Source organism: Poecilia mexicana, unplaced genomic scaffold (genome assembly GCF_051168715.1).
Source record: "Poecilia mexicana isolate PSO_F unplaced genomic scaffold, ASM5116871v1 scaffold_3, whole genome shotgun sequence".
NCBI lineage: Eukaryota > Metazoa > Chordata > Actinopteri > Cyprinodontiformes > Poeciliidae > Poecilia > Poecilia mexicana.
In genome coordinates this window covers 33,689,332-33,711,849 of record NW_028263372.1, presented here as the reverse complement: position 1 = coordinate 33,711,849, position 22,518 = coordinate 33,689,332, and the positions used below count along the sequence as shown (strand labels likewise).

At 39.1% G+C, this 22,518-nt stretch overlaps 1 protein-coding gene across 1 annotated transcript in view; it reads left to right on the top strand.

Annotated features, from left to right (window-relative positions):
- Window positions 1-22,518, top strand: part of nav2a (neuron navigator 2a) — a 64,309-nt gene that overhangs the window by 29,114 nt on the left and 12,677 nt on the right. Inside the window, exons 7-20 of the mRNA XM_088004461.1 lie at window positions 11-320; window positions 1,235-1,943; window positions 3,608-3,827; window positions 5,551-5,828; window positions 6,997-7,062; window positions 7,847-7,891; window positions 8,409-8,566; window positions 9,626-9,808; window positions 14,480-14,532; window positions 16,708-16,731; window positions 17,230-17,304; window positions 19,792-19,875; window positions 19,953-20,076; window positions 20,975-21,150. Of these exons, the coding sequence (XP_087860587.1) occupies window positions 11-320; window positions 1,235-1,943; window positions 3,608-3,827; window positions 5,551-5,828; window positions 6,997-7,062; window positions 7,847-7,891; window positions 8,409-8,566; window positions 9,626-9,808; window positions 14,480-14,532; window positions 16,708-16,731; window positions 17,230-17,304; window positions 19,792-19,875; window positions 19,953-20,076; window positions 20,975-21,150 (2,505 nt within the window). The remainder of the gene's footprint in view (window positions 1-10; window positions 321-1,234; window positions 1,944-3,607; window positions 3,828-5,550; window positions 5,829-6,996; window positions 7,063-7,846; window positions 7,892-8,408; window positions 8,567-9,625; window positions 9,809-14,479; window positions 14,533-16,707; window positions 16,732-17,229; window positions 17,305-19,791; window positions 19,876-19,952; window positions 20,077-20,974; window positions 21,151-22,518) is intronic.

The window sequence follows — 22,518 nt, the reverse complement described above, 5'->3', positions numbered from 1 at the left end:
GTGTTTCCAGCCTGTGACGGATGCGGAGAAGCACTCTGCCTCCACAACGGCTCACCAAGCTTGGACCGGAGACGAGGTGAAGCGGCCCGACGGCGGGCTGGACGGCGGCGTCAGGATGGACGCCAAGTGGAGCCGCAGGAACTGCGACGTGTCCGACGAGTCCGACAAGGGCTGCTCGGGCAGGAAGACGCCCTCTGTGTCCAACACGGGCTCCTGGAGGAGGGGCATGAGCTCCCAGGTGGGGGTGACGTCGCCCCGCACTAAAAGCACCAGCAGCACTGGCTCCACGGTTTCAGTCGGCCTGAAGAGCCACGGCTCGGGTAAATCAAACTCCCATCGTTAAACATAGAACAATATATCAAGATAAACAATGGATTTGGCAACTTTTAATGTTTTTGGGGGTTTTTTTGGTGTGGCCTTTGTAGCTACCTGGAGATAATCCTTGTGTGATTTTGTTTGTTATAATATAATGGAGGATTAAGATTTAGTTTTCTGTGATTTTATGTTTAACCTTTCACATTTTGTATATATTATTGGGACTGTGTGTTACTGATAAACACAAAATATGCTTGGTGATTTGGACTTTAAGATTCATTGTCGTATTTTGTGGTATTGTGATAATTATAAAAGTGATGATTATTACTTGTTTTTTAGGAAACTGTACGACTTCGACGTTGTAACAAATACATTTTCCCAGAAATTATTGTGATAAACAGTAATATTGTCATTTTGAGATCATTTTCAACAATATAATAACAACAGCATATTAATGCAATAACTAAAATGGATTATGAATCTTTGTAACCAAAATTACTTTTCAAAAAATATTAATCACTCAGCTTAGATAGGAAAACAGGTAAAATCAGCAGTTAGAACTGTTTGTGACTTTTTAACGACTTTAAAAGGAGAATCTCTTTAGGATCAAATGTTTTGTTTGTAATTAGGATGTTTATAAAATTATCCCCATTATAAAACATGTGCATCTGCATTGGCTCCATCTGCCTAACAGTCAGATCTGTACCGTTTTTATACTGCAGGCAGAGCCACACAAAATCATTCCAGGGGCCACAAAAGGTCCACGGGCCACACTTTGGACACCTCTGATCCGTTTTTCAGCCATATTGTCCAGCTCTGACGTTGGAGTGAAATTTCTGGAGACTCTTCCCACCTGTGTCGTAATGTGAAGCCGTTCTGGTTTTGTTCGCTCACCTGAATCGTTTTCATCCTCCTGCAGGTAAAACCGACGACGTAAAAGTGTCGGAAAAAGGTCGCCACTCTCCGCGCTCGAACGGCCTCCAGCGCTCGCCGTCCGACGCCGGGCGCAGCAGCGGCGACGAGGCCAAGAAGCAGCCGGCCACCGCCGGCCGCGCCGCCGCCGCCCCGCTGACGCACACCGTCTCCGACCCGCAGTCTCACACGCTCGTGCTGTCGACCCGCACCCCGACCAGCACCTTCGGCTTCAAGAAGCAAGGTCACGGCATGGTAACCATGGTTACCGCGAGCGGCGCCACCATCACCAGCGGCTCGGCCACGTTGGGGAAGATGCCCAAATCAGGAGGGCGCTCTCTGTCGGGCGGCTTAAAATCGGGTGGGCAGGACGGGGGGTCTGCGTTGGGTCACCATGACGACGGCTTCCTCCCGATGAGCGCCCGCTCCACTCTGCAGTACCGCAGCCTGCCCAGGCCCAGCCGCTCGGGTGCCGCCGCCCGCAACGGCAACCGCTCGTCCACCAGCAGCATCGAGGCGGCCGTGCTCTCCGTCACGTCTCACGGGAAAAACTCGTTCGGCGTCGCCAAGCCCAACGGGTCAGCAGCGCTTCTGGCCAATCAGACGGATCGCGAGAAGGGCGTCTCCGAGATCGACAATCTGAGAGGCGGGATGCAGAGCGGCCCGGCGGCGGCGGCGGCGGGAAGACAGCAGGTTTCATCACCAACACTTCGCAGGTGAACACACATCTTCAAACTGGAGATACTATTCTGATTTTCAGAGTCATGATTCGATTCAGAAACAGTTTTTAACTCAGAAACCACCTTTGATGAGGCAGATAAGATCAGCTTCATATACTGCATCAACCGAGTACCAGTTCATTAGCAGATTATTTCACTTGTAACAAGACATTTTTCCCATGTTTTAAGTTAGTTTTCCATTGGAACAAGCAGTTTTTCATTAACATTAAGGAATTATTTACTTAAAACAAGTGGCTATATCTTGCTACTGCTTTTTAAGTTAGTTTTGTCTCATGTCATGCGTGCTAAGATAATGGCACTAGAAGCTAAAACACTTGGTAAGACTTCGTGTTTTTGCAGTGTGATATCAGATTAACTAGCTAACGTTGACGGCCCTGGTTTTTAGCGAACCCCTCCAGACATGGTGAGCCACTCCAAGTGGGGCCCTCCTGTATGGACTTGACTTCACTCCCCCAAAAAACCTTAATCATGACTAAAGTATCACACGTGTGGGCCTGTTTTACACACACACTCACTCAGTGTGTGTGTGTGGGGTTAAATGAGGCCATTGTGAGTGGAGGCCTTGAGCGCGGTTGATGAGCTGCCAAGCCTCAGCCTTGGTGGTGAGGTTGGAGGGGCAACAGGAGGGAGTGGCGTGCAGGAATGGAGTCTGCATCGCCTTACCTCAGCACTCTGCCCTCGTTAATGTGAGGCAGTGATAAGTCTTCAAACAGACGTGTTGCTGTTATCCCCCGCCGCGGCTGCAGTCATCACAGCCCACCGATTAGCCGAAGCCGGGAACAAGAGGAGGGTTGTAGGTTCAAGCGCCGCTTCGTTCTGACTAGCAGCCTATAAGCGCTTCTTCTTTCTTCACTGTTTTATGAGTAACATTAGAAGCTCTAAGCAGATTCTTTTGGTGTTTAGCTACATTTACCCAATCACATTAACTTAAGAAACTTTTTGGAAAAATTTACCTTTAGAAGTTGTATTACTTCTTGCGGTTCTTTTTATTTTTACTTGAGTGATTCTGTTATGAAGTATTTCTATTCTTTCTTGAGTAAAGTTTCTGGATTTTCTTCCCACTGAATGGAAAACAAACATGTTTTAACCAAAACTTCATCAGACACAGAGACACACCTGCAGTTTCTGTTAGTTTCATAAGTTTTATATTGATTTGTAAAAAATCATTTTGCCTGATTTTTTATTTTTATTTTTTATTTTTTTTAATAATATGAATTATTGTCATTTTGGTCCATGAAATACCAAAATTTCCTCTTAACTTTATAATTTGATCCACCTGATTATGTAATTCTTAAATACTAATTAATTGATAATTTGATCAGTTACTCAGTACTTGTACACACTTTTTACCAAATACTTTTTTACTATTACCTGAGTAATTTTTAGATGGTTACTTTTTACTTTTGCTTGAGTAAAAATATGCTGAAGTAGTTTTACTCTTTCTGTAGTATTATTTCTGGGTACTCTGGTAGCAACTAGCTGTATTTTCTCAATTACATTCAGTAGGAGTATGTTGGGCAAAGTATCCAGATATTGTGCTCAAGTACTTCAACATACTATTTTTGGTTAAAACATGTTTGTTGTTCATTCGGTGACTGATTGGTTTAACTTCCTGCTCTCCTTCACTGATGCACGTTTAGGTTATTTGGCGGTAAGGCCAGTAAACAAGCTCCAGTCACCACAGCTGAAAACCTGAAGAACTCCACGGTGATCTCCAACCCCCACGCCACCATGAACCACGTTCCGACGGTGCTGGAGTCGCCCGATGGCGCGCTGGGAGGCGCGGACAGCGAGACCAGCAGCCCCCTGTTTGGAGGCCGAGCCCTGGGGTCAGGAACCGCGACTCTGGGCAGCGAGCAGGTCAGACACTTTAACTGGGTTAGGTAGGATTTATTTCACTTCAGCTGATTAGAGAGTTAACATTTGACTTCCTGTTCCTTTGGGTTCAAATATGACATAAAATACAAGTGATTTTCATTTAGTTTCTCTTTAAGTAAGTCAAATGTGGATTGATCTTTATCATGGACACAAAAAAGTAATAATTTCCCACCAAATGTTGCTCATATTTATTGTCAGAACAGTATTTTTTTTATTCATTTTTATTAATTTTAGTTAAAATATTAAAATATTACCTGTGAATTCAGCTGCTACCCTTTTTATTCCCGGTTTAAAAGCAGCAACTGTTTGTGTCCTTAGTTTATACAAGAGTAAACTGTGGCGGTGTTAAACGTGGGAGTGTGTTTATAGAGCTACTTACCGGCCTTTGGTGGGACGCTGGGATTATTCTGCTCTCACCTTACTAATACCACAAACACGCCGACTTCTTGATTCAACTCCGGTTCAGGTGAGGCGCAGATGAAACGCCCGTTTAACAAACTGCAGATCAAAATCACTTCAGACCCGGGCTGTTTGGGCGTGCTCGGTCATGAACTCTGCTTCACGTTTTCACATGATTCATAAGTTTTGAGCTGAATGGCTGTGAGTCACGTTATGACACAGAGGATGTTGTTTGACGAAAGAGAAGTCACTTCTTCACAAACAGAAGGCAGTTCAAAAGTTTATTAAATTATTTCAGATTCAATTCACCCTGGAATGGAAGCGGACAATGTAAGGACTTAATGTCAGGGCTGCAACTGGAATTTGATTTAGGATAATGATTATTGAATCTTCCTCTCAATATGATGGAGAAGTTACATCTGGAATGTTGATTGAAGGTCTTTCATGTTAGGATGTTTGATCAGTTTATTTCCTAGAGAGATTTTGGAAATGGCAAAAATAAGCGTTTTATGTCAGTAAATATTGCTAATTATTGATTGGATTTTTGTTTTAAATATCGGAAATATATTTTTTATCTACAGTTTTTACTCCATACTGTTATTCTTTTATTTGTAAGCAGTTATGAAGAACTGTGGGGAAAGCTTAAACTGCTGCTGCGCAAGTTACTCTGCAGGTTGTTGCTAGGTAACCACCAGTTACTCAACACGTTGTTGCTAAGTAACCACAACTTACTCTGCAGGTTGTTGCTAGGTAACCACCAGTTACTCAACACGTTGTTGCTAAGTAACCACCAGTTACTCAACACGTTGTTGCTAGGTGACCAAAGAGTGAGTGAGTCAGTTGATGACACCACCTTTGCTTAACTAGCTGTGGGAGGTTGAACATCTAATTCACATTTTGCTGATTTTTATACTTCGATTTGAGTTTTTCCAACGTCTAAAAGCAACACAAGCACTTAAAAAACATCCACCCAACGACTTCGGCAATTTTTTTAGTGTCTGGAAAATGAGCCATTTGAAAAATCTTTTGATTGTCAAGTCAGATTTGATGTGGCACTACCCTGTTACCTAGCAACCCACGCTGCTGCATAAAATGCTGCTGCGCATGTTACTCAACAGGTCGTTGCTATTTAACCAAAGAGTTCTGTGAGATGTTGAGCATTTAAAGCCTTTTCTCTGCATACGTCTCCCAGAATCCTGTGCGGTTTTAGATCAGAGTTCAGTGAATTTTCTCTGTATTGATGCATATTATTATTGATTTGTTTCCCATCCCTTCGCAGACCTAATCTTAGACATTTATCTTGCAGGCCTCCAGCCCAGGATCGATGTATTCCTCCACCGGTCCCTCCAACAGCCTGACATGGGGAACCACCTTCAGCGGCTCGTCTGTGCCGAGCAGAGAGGGCACCCTGGGTGGGCACGGTGGGGCAGGCAGCATGGGATTCCCCTCGGTCAGCAGCATGCACACCAGCAGCGAGTCCATCGACATGAGCCTGAGCAGCGCCGGCGGACTCGGGACGCACCGCGAGGACACCGTCTCTGCTCTGGGTCGCACCGGGAGCGTCAAGACCGGCATGTCAGAGAGGTACGGACAGACGGGATGGGTTACGGAAATGATTAGGAGATGAAAACTTTTGTTTGTTTGCTGATATTTTTCTGAACAGCAGGTTAAAAAGTTTGCATAACTATTAGATTTAATGTACTTGTTTGATAATTGCATCATTGTTTTCAGGTTCACTGCAGAAATATTTACATCCTTTGAACAAACTTCACTGTTTGTACACTGCAAAACCATAAACTCTTACACAGTTTGTCTTTCTAGTGCAAATATCTTAGCACAGTTGGAAAAAAGACTAAAATATCTTACAAGTAACTTTTCAGCAAGGAATAACAGCTTATCTCACATAAATAGTTTGTTAATGTTGATGAAAAATAATAAGTTCCACTGGCAGATTTTTTTACTTATAACAAGATATTTTTCCCATGTTATAAGAAAAACAATCTGTCAATAATAAGTTATCTCAAATTATTTTATAGTGATAAAATAATAGTAATAGAAATAATAATAAAAACAGGTTTTATGATAAAAGTTATTAAGAAGTTTCATTGAAAAAATTTTCAAGATAGAAATGTTCTTTTATCAAGAAACCTTCAAAGATCATTCTCAAATTTCCTGAGTTTGTTTATAGCAAATTTTTGACTTTTCATTTTCAGAAATTTTTCTGGAAAATTTCTGTGCTTAATCTAAAAATTTCTGAGTTTTTTGTGGCCGTTTAAATAATATTTTTTCCATCTGCAATGACCCTAATCTGGCATCATATGTGTGGCTTTTCCTAATTGTCAGACAACAGTACCAGACTTCTGTTGCAGGGAGGAAATCTGTACCAAAAACTCCTAAACAATCCTGTTGTTTCCTTTTGAAAAATGTCTGAATTGATCAGTTGCACAAAGCAGCCGTGATGTTGGAGTCGTTTGGTAATCTGTGTGCAGCCGCGGCAAGGAAACAATCCTGATTCTTGTCAGTGTAGCGGATTCCTTCCTGACAGCCTGACTGTGTAAAGTGACGAGAATGCCTCAGAGGAAACATTTTATCATTTGGGCTCCAGGCTGCGACATCAGTGAGGTTTCTCTGCTGAATCCTTGCTGTTGATTTCTGCTCTGACACTTTCCTTCATCTACCTCACTCTCTAAAACTTTGCTGTTTCTCTTGTGTCTGTTGTGCGTTTTCTTTTCCCCTTCCTGTCTTCCATCAGTCCCCTCTCCTCGCCCTCCGCTAGCCCCATATTCAGCCGAAACACGCTACCTCGGAGGCAGGACAGGTAAATGTACCTGTGTGCAGTGTTAGGCTGTTGCTGAGGTGGGTGGTCCTGCTAAAGCACCACCTGCTGCCACACAGGGAGCCCCGGCCTCTGGGATTACAGCCTGTAATCTAGCCTCAGCGTTTTGTCCCTGTGTGGTAGTCTGTGGTTAGTTTTAGGACTCCTGGAGATGAATGGAAATTGAGTTTCAGGTTTTAGTTTAGCTGTCACTTACTGCCATCTTGTGGTTGAGAATAGAGCTTACACCAAAATTGGGTTTTTCTGTTTCCACTGAAATATTAAATATTTGAAAAATACTTGAGAATCAAGTCCTAGCTAGTCTAGTTTTCTAGTTAATCTTGAAAAATGCTGTTTATTTATTTATTTAATTTCATTATTATTTTTTTTGCTAAAGCTTTTGACATTCTGAAAAAAATAAATAAATAAATAAAACTTTCCAGTTTGGACATTATTTGATTGCTATTGCAGAGGATTAGGGTCACTGAAAAAAAGAGAAGGAAATATGACTTTTTCTGAGAATTTTGATTTTAATCTCAGAAATCTAATCTCAAGATCCTGACTTTCTTTTTTTTTTTTAATTTTGACTTTTTTTTCTTGGAATTTTGACTTTAATTTTCTCAAACTTCTGAGATTAAAATAAGATTTTTTTCCAGTGGCCCTGATCCTGTAGATTGCAGCATAGAGAATACATTGTTAAAATAATTTCAGCCATTTTTTCAGAGACACGTTTCCTTGCCTCCTCCCTCCATTTGTGTTCCTCTTCTGAAGTGTTTTTCTCCCACAGCGGGCCACATTGTGGTAGAAACACTCTGCCTAAGAAGGGATTCAGGTACCTCATTTGTTCTCCTGTTGGGCACTTTGCACCTTTTCACTCCGGTTTTACCAGCCTCTGCTATATTTTTTTTATTTTTCGCAGCGTCCACATCATCTCGTTAAGGCTTCTGCTCACGCTTTTCAAAATCAAGATTTTGTTTGGCACTTACCACATGTGTTGTCGTGTTGAGTGTTTGTTCCTGTGCAGATCTATCAGTGTGTTGTTCTGGGGCAGGCATGATTTTTTTTTTGTATCAGGGGATCAAATTTTTTCTTTTTTGCCGTCTTTTCTGCTTTTTTCCGTTGCTCAAAGCTTTTAAAAAAACGTTCACGCTGTTGTAATATGTTGGTGCAGCATCTGTCTCATCTTCATGTCAGATCCTGGTGATTAATCTGGCTGCTGGAAGCAAAATAAGCAACAAAATCCAGATCACTTGTTGTTAAAAGAATAATAAAATCCCATATACTCCACACAAAATCTCCATTTTGATGCCCTGGCTTCCGTTTTAAGCCAATTCTTTGACTCTCTGCAGGTACGGTCCGTCTCAGCAGCTGCGGGGTCATGAGGACCGTGATTGGCTGCGCTCCCACTCCACCAGTGGGCTGCAGGACTCTGCCAGTAACTCACCGTTCTCCCCCAGCTCCAGCCTCACCTCTCCCTCTGGGACTCGCTTCAACTTTGGACAGCTGGGTAGGCCACTCAAAAAAAAAAAAAAAAAAAAAAAAAATGTATACATTCACTGGCAAATCTGTAAAGTGTGGCATGCATTTACTTTGGTATTACTTACTAAATCCAGGTCAATCAAATGTTTTAAAGTCATATAATTAATAAACGCACTCCACCGTTGTGAGTGATTTCATCCAAATTTGCATGTCTGCTAATTTTTTGGGAGGAAAGGACAATCCTCGAAAAAAACAAACTATTAAGTACTGCAAAAAATGTAAAAACATTAAAGGTACCTATTATTTTTACTTGAAAATGTTAGGATGTGTCTGAGCTGTTTTAGGGCACCGTCACTTAAAATTAAAATAATCCGTTCCAGTCACTCGATATTTATACTCAAACATGAAAATAGCTGCTAACAGATAAGCAATTTTACAAGCGTATGTCTTAGAAAAGCAGAAGTAGAGCCTCCTGCACAATCAACAAGAATGCAGCAAGTGGTTTCTGGATGGTGAGTCAACAACAAAACACTTGTGTTTTCCAGCAGCCATTGTACAGTGCATACAGCAGTAAAACCAGCTGAACAAACATGCTGGAGCTCCACTTGGGTTGCTGGGTAACGACCCATTGCTTGTCGAATGTGACTCAACAATCAGAAAGTTTTTGAAACCAAAAACAATTCGGTTATTGCTGGTTCAGACCAAAATGAGCAATCAAAATTGTGCAAAATGTGAATTTTGTGTACTTGATCCCCTTTAATATAAATGCAGGTCACATTTTTAGGATTTGTATTTGGAACAATGTTTGCTTTTTGTTCCTGCTTTAATTATGCAATACTTTGTGTTGCTTTATCACATAAAATCCTAATAAAAATCATTAAAGCTTGTGCATCAGGATCATGTGTGAATACCTTAATGAGGCACTGAAAGCTCATTGACAGAGAGCTGGTTCATTTTAGATCCACCAACTCCCACATTTATGTGTTTAAATGTATGTAAAATGTTTTATTGTATTTAATATAGCCTGTATTTAAATGTGCTTTTAAAAAGAACCAGCTTTGATGCTCTGGTTGTGTCATTTCTGCAGCATCCAGCCCAACCTCTGCAGGTCAGATCAACCTCGCTGGTCTGCGCAACAACAGCCTGACCAATCAGGACGCTCCTTTTGACCCGTGCAGCGACAGCCGACTGAGAAACTCCTGCATGTCGCTGGACGAGAAGACCCGCACCATGAGCCGGTCGGGATCTTTCAGGGACGGCTTCGAAGAAGGTCAGACCTCCGCTCGAGTTTCTGTTTCACATCTGGGATGAAATCAGGTTTAAATGCATGTGCACCAGTTCAAAGGCCTCCTACTTCTGCTTCCTTATTTGACTTAAACAATTATTAGTTTTTTTGTTTATAAAATATTAAGTATGATAAGCCATTGTTTTCCAAGGGGTCATTTAAGTTTTATGGCTCAAGAAAAATGTAACTTAAAAAGCTTGCTGGCACCTGATTAATACAAAATTGGGGAAATGAAATGAGCATTTAAAACTTTAAAACACAAATAAAAGTTGCAATAAATAACAAAAAAGCAAAGTAACCATTTTCGTTGATCAGACGTCAAGGAAAAGCTGATGTTTTAAGCTGCAGCTTGTCAACTAAACAGTGCATTCAGGGATTGAAAAACTATTAAAAACCAAATTATTTCCGTTTTTAAAAAAGTATTAAAGTTTAATTGAGATAAACATCATATTGTGTTGTTTCCTTATACTGTGTTCCCATGATAATGAAATTTAACACATTTTAGCAGGAATGGTTCATGTGGTTGAAAAAAATGTTCTTTCTGAAAAATTCTGAGATAAACTGAAGTTTTAAAGTTTCAGCTTCACGTTTTTTAAGTCAATCCAACATGGCTAATGTACTGAATTGACTCAAAATGTTTCTATGTTTTTTTAAAAACAGACATAAAAGTACTGAATTACAAATGTATTAATGTGGAGTTTTTGCAGAACCAAGTCTTAACCTTCCCTGATCATCCACATTGTGATAGAAAACCGATCTAGAATTTTTTTAAATATTGGGATTGATACAGAAATTAATCGGTGCATCTCTGGTTTGTATCCTCATGTTTTAGCTTATTTTATTGTGCATGAGCAGCTGTCCATCATCCATTGCACAACTTGTCTTGAAAGCCGTAGGTCTGGTTGAAAACCACAGTTGAAGGCATGTTGTTGCACCTCATGCTGTAACATATCTGTCCTCCTCCCGTTTCAGCAGAGGGGATAATTACAGGGATCGCTGTGTGAGGTGTGAGTGAGACGTGGTGACATTTAGGAAAACCACCGAGCTAAACTTTCTCCCTCCCACTTTCACTCTTTGTCTTGGTTGTCGTCTCTGCTGTGACATGCAGCTTGTGTGCATGTCCATGTTTCTGAGGGGTAGAGTTTCCCTCCAGACTCAAAAGACGCATCATCCCTGAAACACTTTGTTGTGCTTAACGAGAGCAGCAACACCGCACTTTGTCATCTCATCCACACCAAACTGAATCCCCCCTGCTCATATTTATGTTTGCAAATATTTTTTCAGCTTAAAGGAGAATCACAGACATAAATTTACTGTTTTAAATTATAGTTTACAGCTTCGGGGTCACTTGTCTGAGCTTGGGGTTGGGGATTTTTTTTTTATTTTATTCGAGTGAAAGACGATTTTAAAAAGGTAAAAGTTTTAGAAATTATTGGTGACTACTCAAGTCATTACTGGTACAATTCAAAGCCCTGAAAATATGGAAAAATTTTACTTCTGCAAATCGATTAGAAAATGTAATAAGCTTAATCCCGATTAATCACTAAGAATAACTTTGTAAGCTTGAAATATGAATATGCACACAGATGCATTAAAGGAAAAACTTACTCCACTGCACATCCATAAAAGTAGTAGCAAACCTGCTCAATGAACAACTGACAAGATATATTTTCTAGATCTTGGTTGTCCCCCCGTCCTCCACACAGCCCATTTTTGATGCCGCCCTGGGCAGTTGCCTATATCAAAAGCACCACTGTATGCACGTTTTCAAAAAATGTTTCAGAAAATGTTTTATTGTCTCAAACCAAACATGTGGACTTTTCATATGAAACGTGAAGATTCTCAGTTTTGCAGGTTTTTATATTCAGGAAGGCTTAAAAGTATTTGCTAGTTTCTATTATTTATATTATTTATACTGTAGCAGTAGTTTTGGTTTTGTTTATACTTTGGTTAATGTTGCAGAATTCACAAGTTAAAGGTGTATTGTGATTATGTTTACATCTAATGGGTAATAAATACTCAACAGAAGAAACATTTTCTATTAGTTAATTCATTTATTGTTGAACAACGAACTGACTGCTTTTTCTCCCAATTTTTACTGTTGCCACTTTGCGGATTAGCATAAATGCCACCAGGATTATGGAGAACTGTAATTTACTGACAGCTGATCGTACAAACACTTTGTGTTTAATTAGTTTTATAAACACATAGTTTATATAGTTTCAGGTGGTTACCGTTTTTACTCCATTTTTTTTTATTTCAGTTAATGAAAATGTTTTCTCAGTTTTTCTTATTTTGACAGTTTTAGGGATAAGGACAGTTCTTTCCTTAGCCATTTGCTCCACCTCTTGTTGCAGAACGAGGGGCATTCCCAAACCAACCAAAAGATATAATCTTTCTGGTGAGTCCTGGGTCTGCCCTGAGGCTTTCTCCCAGTGGGATGTATGAAAAACAAACACCTCTCCCAGTCCCCAAACTAACTAAACCAGCTCTTCTTGATGGAAATAACCGCCTAGTAAAAGCCTGAGTTTCTAACCTTCAACATCTTTCAAAAAATCAGCGCAACAACGATGTTTCATCTGTACATTACCTCTCACCCACTGGCTGCAGGGTTAGGCTCAGTATGGATGAATGGATGGATTAAAAAGTATTTGTTTGAAATAACAGGAGATGATGAAACATGACTGCAGTTTTCCGCCAGTCCAAGAACTGCTTTTAAATCTGCTGGTTTATTAGAGGGTTGAAAGACTTGAAATATAAAATAAAGCTGAAATTTTTTCAAGTTTGGTTAAATATCAAAGTCTGAAATCAAACTTTTACAACTTACATGCTAAATTCAACGTTTTAATCTTTGTACTTCCATTTGGGTTTCTACTTCTTCTAAACACAGTCCAAGCACTTAAAAAACCCACTTAGATGGTTTTCAGCAATAAGTTGATGTTTTTTTGTCTCTGGAAAATTATCCATTTCAAAGACCTCTGTAATGTAACGTCACAAATCAGCAGGCATGACCCTTCACCTAGTAATCCCAGCGGAATACGGCCCGTTACTTAGCAACCCCAGCGGAATACGACCTGTTACTTAGCAACCCCAGCGGAATACGGCCCGTTACTTAGCAACCCCAGCGGAATCCAGCCCGTTACCTAGCAACCCAAGCAGAGCTTCAGCACGTTTGGTCAGCTGGTTTTACTGCCGTATTTACTGTACGATGTCTGCTTGAAAAGACAAGTGTTTGCAGCCATTTTCATACGCGAGCATAAATGGTGAGTCGGGGGGGCGTGGCCAGCAGCAGCTTATTTTGATTTAAAGGGACAGGAGGCCATAAAACATTTCAAAATAGGTAGAACTGAGCAGATTAAAATCTCATTATCTAAGTATGATTTTTGTGGAAAAACATGCCATGAATGTGTTTTGTATATACCATTGCATAATGATTAACTTTAAGAGATGCGGCTGAACAGAAACAACAACAAAGCAAGGATAAAGTCTCATTACCCTGAGTAATAATAACACCATAAAACTGTTATCACAACAAAATGAGCTGACTGTTGGTGTTTTCTTGACACAATGAGTAGTCGACCCAGAGAGACAAAGTCAAGCTTGAGATGCTATTATCTTGAATTCGATATTAGCAATTCGTCCATACATTTGCAATAAAGTTTGACTCAGTTTTCATTTAATTAAAAAAAGCAAAACAGCCATTCCACTTAAAAAAAGACACATTTGTGGCTAACTTGGTAATAAAGCTGTACAGCCTGATTGTTTTGTCTGTCAGTGAAAACTAAATGTTCTGCTTTCATGTGGCTGACTGCACACCTTCCCGTCTAGACCAAACAGAGATAAGAGTGAATCTTCTGTAAACTCCTATCTAACAGAACAAAAGGTTCTTTTGCGGATCGGGCCGACCTCTCGCCGTGGTTTCTGACATCACATTGCTGATCCCTTCTAATCTGCTTCCAGACAGGGAACAGTAGCGGCCCTGTTTTCCATACATGTGTGATTAGCCGCTGAGTCACTGCGGTAAAGTTCAGCTTGTCATTAGTTTCGCCATGGTTGGGCTGTAATGTGGAGGAGTTTTATCTTTATAGTCAGGAATTAAACTCCGCCTGGACAGAACTGGGAAGACTGGGAAGTTTGTGTGGGGAGACTGTGGGAGGTCTGGTTGTAATCACAGCAGAGCCGACCCAAGGTTGTCTGGGGCTTTGAGCTGAATTTGATTTGGGGGCCCAACTTCCTGACCACCAATTATAACCCCACCCTGCAAAAACACAAAATCTTAGTCCAGTTTCTAGTGCAGATACTTTAGTGGACTTGAAATAAGACAAATCTGACATTTGTTTTTTGAAAAAATGCTGGTTATTATAATAATTTAGATTTATCGTTGTCATTAAATCAAAAATTCATTAAAATATATATATATATTAATTTTTCACACTTTTTTTTACAATCACATAAATAAGTAGCAATAAATTAAAAAATATGATTAAATAAAGTCTCTATGTGCAGTTTAGTGATATAAATCCCACTTCATTATGTTGCGGTGTCCTGAAGAAGTCTTTTTAAAATGAATCTGTTTGTCGAGAGCGGTATTTCTGTTTCTGCCATGCAGTCACGGCCAAACAGTGAAACCTTTTCTTTTTGTTTCTGTTTCTGCAGTTCATGGCTCATCTCTGTCTTTGGTGTCCAGCACTTCGTCCATTTACTCCACGGTGAGTTTACGCTTCAGAACTGGTGTGAAATTTCCTCATATTTTTATGTTCCTGAAGGCAACGATTCTCCCTGTCACATATATTTTACTTTTTACTTCTACTAACTTTACTCTGGACTCCAGTGCCATCAGAGCTGAACGTAATTTTACATCCAGCAGCTTTCTTACGGCGTTAATAAAAAATTAAAAAATTAAATTACTAGAAGAAAATCATAATATTACAAGAATAGTCGTACAAAAATAAAGTCATGATAACGTGAGAATAAAGTCAAAATATTACAAAAATAAGTTTTAACATAATTATTTATTCTTGTAACATTATAACTTTATTCTGTTAATATTGCAAATTTATTCTTGTAATGATATGATTTTAGTCTCATACAAGTTTATTGTTTTAATTTTATAAATTTATTGTTATAAGAGTACAACTTTATTGTTGATATATAATTACTTTATGCTCGTAATCTTATTATTTTTATTGTCTTAGTGTGGCTGTAATACCCTGTTGAACCCAAAAATTGCCAAAGTAGAAATTATTTTTGCAGTTATTCATGTGGAAACCGCTTCAATTCATTTAAATATTAAAGTTTATCAGTCAGCTCAAACAGATATGTGACTCACACATCCTGAAAGGAAAAGGTTTAACCGTAGGCACACAGAGTAGCAGGGAACAGCCCACATGTGCACACAGAAAGTGAAGCTCCTCCTCCTCCTGTCTCTGTTCGCTCACCTGAGCAGGTGTAGCTCAGAACCTCTCATACTGGCTTTGACCCTCAGAGCCTGAAAGTTACAGGCTGGAAATCAGAACGGAGCCAAAATGATGGCGACTCTATCTCTGACGGGATCGGTCCCGGTTTGGCAGCAAACGGTAGGAAACGGGAGCAGAGTGTTCCGGTTTCTGATTTTATGGAGCGTGAGTCAGAGGCGCGTTATTTTCTGGCTCTAAAGTCTCTTTGAAATAAGATTTATGTGCTGTAATCTGTTGCTGATAGAACCGAGTGGTGATGTTTTTGTTACAGTGAGTCGTTTCAGGACAAACTGCTGTGTGTTTCTAGGATCAGGTGGTTGCACTGCAAAAACACAAAATCTCACCCAGTATTTTTGTGTTGTTTCTACTGCAAATATCTTAGAGCACCTGAAATAAGACAAAACTAACTTACATGTAACTTTTAATCCAGATGTAAGAGCTTGTTTTAAGTAATAAATTCCTTAAAATTGATAAAAAGTTCAATTGGCAGGTTATTTCAATTATAACAGAGAAAATATCTTAATGTATTTGAAACAAGATACAGTGGAACTGTATCGATATTAAGGTGTTATTTACTTAAAACAAGCTCCCATATCTTACTGAGAAGATACTTGTAAGCTATCTTACAAGTAAGCTTGTCTTATTTCAGGTGTAATAAGATATTTGCTCTGGAAAGTAGACCAAAACTAGTTGGTAAGATTTAGTTTTTTTGCAGTGTAGGTTAGAATCACATCATTTTGTGAACATAAAGGCTAATTGAAATAAGATCTTTGTGCGTTGCTATTTTTGCATTGGAGAGCTGTTTCTCTGTTTCCTCTGCGTCTCCAGGACAAACTTCTGTGTTTGCGTTTCTAGGATCAGCTGGTTGTGTGCCTGCGTGTGTTTTTGAGTCTCTCTGTAAACCACATGCCACCGTCCAGATGTGCTAATGTTAGCTGCTCAGACTCTGCTGGGAAAGCTGCTGCAGTGGGTTGTTTCAGCAGAGGAGAAAAAAAAGTCAAATTCACCTTAAATTTAGCTGCAAACAAACCCGTTGTTATCATCTATAAATACAAGTTCAGGTGCAGCTGTGTTTATATGTAAATGTGGGTGTTGCATGTTTCAGTGTTTTGGTGACCAGCATCAGGGCGTGTTGCGTTCGTGCGAGCTAGCGTTTGTTTTCTGTGCTCTGCATGTCTTTTTACCACCTATTTCTTTTTTTTGGCTATTGTTCCATTTTGACAATGAGACTCGGCACACACGGTGAAATGCCTTCAGGAGGATATCTCTGCTTCCCAGACATATTACACCAGACAATACGCTCCACAGTTTATAAAGCTCGTCTCCAAGGAGCTAATAAATCAAACGGGAGTCAGGAAATGTGCGGTCTGACCCGCGGCAGGTTGAAGACTCTAATGGTTTTCTCTTCTTCTGCTGTTTGTTTTTCAGAACGAGGAGAAGTCTCAGTCGGAGGTAAGCATCAGCACGCCCACAGCGCTCACAGCCTCTTTAATTTTCTGCGTTCACTAGCTGGACTTGTTGGAACATGGGCATGTTTTCACAGTTGTATCCAGTTACACATGTAGCCAGGTTGTGACTGACCTTCTTAACCCACTGAACACCTGTACACTGCAAAACACAGAAGAACAAGCTCCACTGGCCGATTGTTTCAAATATGGGAAAAATGTCTTATCAAAGCTAGTACGTTTACATCGATATTAAGGAATTATTGACTTAAAATAGCTCCTATATCTTGCTGAAAAGTTATTTATAAGTTAGTTTTTCTTTTTTCAAGCGCACTAAGATATTTGGAATAGAAACTAGGCTGTAATTACTTGGTAAGACTTTGTGTTTTTGCAGTGAACTCAGAACAAATTGTTCAGATGAGGGATCCTCCCCTGTTTGTGGCTGCAGTGTTTTCCTCATTATGCGTCTGGTTGCGTTTTTGATGTTTTTGTCTTGACCCCGCAGATCCGAAAACTTCGCCGGGAGCTGGATGCCTCCCAGGAAAAGGTTTCCGCCCTCACGACACAGCTGAGCGCCAATGTAAGTGAACAAGAACATCAACACGCACTGGAAAACCTATATCACACACCTGTACGAGATGAGCCCGGATTTTAAAAGTGACTCTCCTTATAATCAATAAGTTTGCCTTCTTTATATTTACTAGATTTTTAGTAGACACATTTAAAAATACTAAAACAGATGTTTTAAACTGTAAATTTAAGTACAAAACTGAAATAGAAAAAGGCCAAATTTACTCTTCTAAAGATTTACTGAACTAAATCCTTGTATCTGAATTTCCTTTTGTTTGTTATTTGTAGCTTATTTTTAAATACAAATCCACCTCTTTTCAGACTTTGTCTTTTAAGGCTTCACAAAGTAGAGAAAATTTGCCTCCATCACGCACTGAAACACAAGTACTTACTAATCCCTTACAGAATGATGGCACAGTCTTCTTTACCCTCAAAAGGTATAATTTGACTACTGGCAGAGCCATCAGAGAATCTCTTAAAGCATCTCTAGACACGAACGTTTCTGCCTGCCTGCTGCCGCTGTTGCACAAGTCTTGCCACGCTCTGCTGGTAATCGGCTCCTAGAGTGCAGCTCTCCTCTGGATTAAAGATATGGAAGGAAGATTGTTGGAAAACAGCAGGTACTCAAGTCCCGGCACACAGCCGGTAGATTTAAAGCAAAGATTTTACAGTAAGTGACGCCTCCATACGAGCAGGAGAGATGCAGAGAGAGACAAAATAGTATTGAAATATTTAACGGTGTGTCAGACTGATGAATTATCTGAGCACACCTTGATGCCCCTGAGGCAGAAAAATTAAGCTTCTGCTGTAAAAAACAAACAAACGTGGACACGCAAATCAGTCGGCACAGGATCAAATCTAGAGGAGGAGTTTGTTCACCCTGTGTGATTAAAGGGGAAGTATGGTGCTAAATTCACATATTACACGTTTTTGTACTTCCACTTGAATCTCTGATGCTTCTAAAAACAGCTGAATGAACTGAGGAAGACTTAAAAACAACCAAGTCAATTCTGCAGTATGTTAATGCTTTTTGGTGTCTGGAAAATGAGCCTTTTTAAAAAACTTCGGAATGTAATGTCAAAAATTTGCCAGCCCAATGTGTTACCTAGCAACCCCAGAAGCCCAGCGCGTTACCTAGCAACCCCGGAAGCCCAGCCCGTTACCTAGCAACCAGAAACCCCTTCAAAGATCTATTGAACATGTTTTGTTTAGCTCATAAACCTTTCTTAACCTGTTCAAGGAAGCATAACAATCACTTTTAAACCAACACACTTACCTGTGTTTTTCCAAAAGTAATTCCAGTTTGTCTTGTCTCAAAGCAGATATGCATCATTCTAGCTGTACCCTCACATATATTCATATTTCACCCTCATGGAATCATTTTGTGATGCTGGAAGGGTCAGATTGAGTTACAGTAGGAAACCATCGGACACATCTTGGACTCAGTGTGACTTTAGATAAATGAGTTGTGTCAGCTCCAGGCTCAGCAGTTTGGTGTTGATGTTTTGTAATGTGATCATAAGCAGCTAGCCATTTATCACAGGATGTTATTTTTTGGTGATTGTTTGGGTTTTGTTACATTCTGTTGACATCATGTTTGAGCTTCAGCCTCAAGGTTACAGCGGGTAGCGCCACTGTGCCCCTATTTTCTTATCCCATCCAATTCAGCAGCTCAGATTTGGATTGCTTTTGATTCCTTATTCCTTTATAAATCAAACACGAATTTGGAAACTAATTGGTTTTGTACAACATAATTTAGCCATTAATCCTTCCACAAAGGGCAAACAACAGGAGAAATTGCCAGGATATAACGTTGCACAGATCTCCCAAGTATACATCAAAACTAGCTAAAAATGTTGCTGTTTTGAGGAAAATAAGATTTTTTTTTTCTGAACCACAAATCACTGTTTATTTTATATACACAGCTTTCTAGTGCAAATAACTTAGTACACTTGAAATAAGACAAGACTAACTTAAATAAGATATAGGAATTTGTTTTAAGTGAATAATTCCTTAATATTGATGAAAAAGTTTTAGTTCTCTGGCAGATTATTTCACTTATAAGATGAGAAAAATGTCTTGCTATGAAAAAAATCTGTTTTTTATGAATATTAAGAAATTATTTACATAATACAAGCTGCTATATTTCATTTAAAAAGTACTTTTAAGTTAGTTTTGCCTCATGTATCAAGTGTACTAAGATATTTTCACTAGAAAACTAGACGGAAAATCCTCGGTAAAATGTTGTGTTTTTGCAGTGTACGTCGATTTGTATGAGAGGTTCAGGAAACCATAAGACTTTTCATGTCCTACCTGCTTCTTTTTGAACAAATTATGTAAAACTGCATGTCAGTTGTCCATTTGTCCTCGTTTCTGTTTTTTTTTCTACTTTTTGTCTGTTTGAAATAAATAAGGGTGTATTTTTATTTAACAGAAGTCATGAGTACCAGACTTTCCTGGTAAAATTTGAGCTAAAACCTGTTGGTTTGCTCCACAGGCTCACCTGGTTGCAGCGTTTGAACAGAGTCTGGGCAACATGACCATCAGGCTGAAGAGTCTAACTCTGACTGCAGAGCAGAAGGTGAAAACTTTTCCTCCTGTCACACCAAGCCGATGACTTCTCCGGTTTAACTTCTTCTAATCCTGGTTTCTGTGAAGGACTCTGAGCTGAACGAGCTGAGGAAGACCATCGAGCTGCTGAAGAAGCAGAACGCTGTTGCTCAGGCGGCCATTAACGGAGTCATCAACACACCTGAACTTGTACCCAAAGCAGATCGGACAGGTAAAAACAAAACGCTTAGGCTCAACATTTAGATTTGTGTATTTTAATTGGTTCCAGATGTGACTTAAAGGGATTATTTTTGGTAAACAAATAGACACACAACTGGACTGCAGAAAGAGCCGTTAATCTGTTTACTGCATTTATCTTGATGCTTTAACATTACTTAGCATGTTGTCAGCTTGCTACCTTGCAAAAACTGAACATTTTACCTTGTATGTTTTGTCTATTTTAGTGCAAATATCTTACTACACTTTGAAATAAGAAACAAACTAACTTTCAAGTAACTTTTAATAAAATATAGGAGCTTGTTTTAAATCAATAATTCATTAATATTGATTAAAAAAATACTTGTTCCATTGGCAGATTATTTTTACTTCTAACGAGGATTTTAAGGGGAATAATCTGCAAATGGAACCAATACTTTTTAAAAGTCAGTATGAAGGAATTATTTGCTTAAAATAAGCTCATATATTTTGCTGAAGAGTCACTTATAAGTTAGTTTTGTCTTATTTTTAGTGAACTAAGATAGTTGCACTTTAAAATAGAGTAAAATTACTTGGTAAGGTTTTCTGTTTTTGCAGTGTACAACTGTTTATCACAGCGTGATGAAATAATGTCTGACCCCAAAACGTTACAGTTGAGTGGATAAATGATGAGGCAAAATGGACAAATGAAATACAAATATAGTTTCTTCCTAATTTGGTAACAATTAGCAAAAAACTGAACATGCATCTGCAGCCGTCAAGCCAGGTGGAAAACTAAGCTATCAGAAATTAAGTGTATAATAGTTAGAAAAATGTTTTCTTGCTTGCTTTCTGCAGTGACACCTTCTGAGGATCCCAAATGTTGAGCTAATCTGAAAGGTGTTTAAATGCAAACGTCCCTCATGTCTTCTCAGCTGGCAGTAACGGTACGATGCAGCAGCAGCAGCAGCAGCAGCAGCCAGACCTGCGCATCAGGCGGCAGCACTCCTCCGACAGCGTCAGCAGCGTCGCCAGCGCCACCAGCCACTCCAGCGTGGGATCCAACATGGACGCAGATGCAAAGAATAAGAAGAAGAACAAGAAGAACTGGGTAAGAGTGTGGAGATTTACAAGTGGATCTCAATAAACTAGGATGTAATTGGAAAGTTTATCTGTTTCAGTAATTCGAAGTGAAACACATAAATAAATTAGTGATGCACCGATCCGCTTTTATCACTTATGACATCAATACAGATTTCTACAACGGAATATTAGGGCAATGGCAACTGGAGGAAAAAGTCCATTTCTGTCAAAAGCTCAGAAATTTTGGGATTAATACGTTTTTAGAAAAAACATGAACATTTCAAAGTCCTTCCTAGAAAATTTCTGTTTTTTTTTTGTTTTTGTTTTTTTGGACTTTTCAGTCTCAGACATTTCCAAGTTTTTTTTTTTTCTTAAAAAAAAATTCTGAGTTTTTGATTAGTAAATTTTTGACTTTTCATGTTCAGGAATGTACCAAGTTTTTTATTTTTTTATTTTAAATTTCTGAAATTAATCTCAAAATTAACTGGTGGAAATTTTCTCCTTTTTCTTTTTCTATCTAAAATGGCCCTTGCTGATCTGATAGAAAATAAGAGCTAAATTGACTTAAAATGTTTCTTATTTCTAAATATTTAATGAATTAGACATTTATTTTATAACTCTGCACCAGTACACCAATAGCTTCTAAATCCTGGTCAAACATGTAAAAACCAATTTAACTTAATTAATCAGTGCAATTAGGGGGATAACAGCCAATGCAGAGTAAAATAATAAACTCTAATCGACAAAAGCAAAATGTTGGCTACTTTCGTCAAATATGTAAAGAAAGTAAACTGCAACAAACCTTCTTCCAAATGGTTCAAAAAGTGCAATTATGAATTATAAATCTGATGTAAAATAAATAATAAAGCATCAGTATCGGATTTGTGCATCTCTAATATAAATTTATTACGTTCCAAGTGTTATTTCTGTTTATGTTGATTCCTGGTTACAAATTATGAAAATCCAACAATCATCAAAATAAACAGAAACAAATATTTGAATTGTATCAAAATTCTATAATGAATCAGCAATAAAATTATCCTTACAGAGATGAACCTTTAAATATTATAAATCTGATGAATTCATTCTGCACTGATTCAGAATTTCAGGACTTTTTATTGTTTTTCTGCTGAACTTCCTGTTGGGGGTCACATGTTTCTGGGTTTCTCTCCTTCAGCCGTCTTTTTCTGGGGATAAGGTGAATACACCAGACGTAGCTCCATGTAGTCTTGTAACGTCCTGCTGAAAGGTTTGATTTGGTGCTTTTCCTGTCCAAAACATGCTTTAAATTGGTAAATGAAGTAAATCACCAAATCAATGTTGACTAGATGGTTGGCGCAAACATTTAGAAAAACAGCAACTTGACACTTAAACTTTTTCTTCTTTTTTTTTTGCA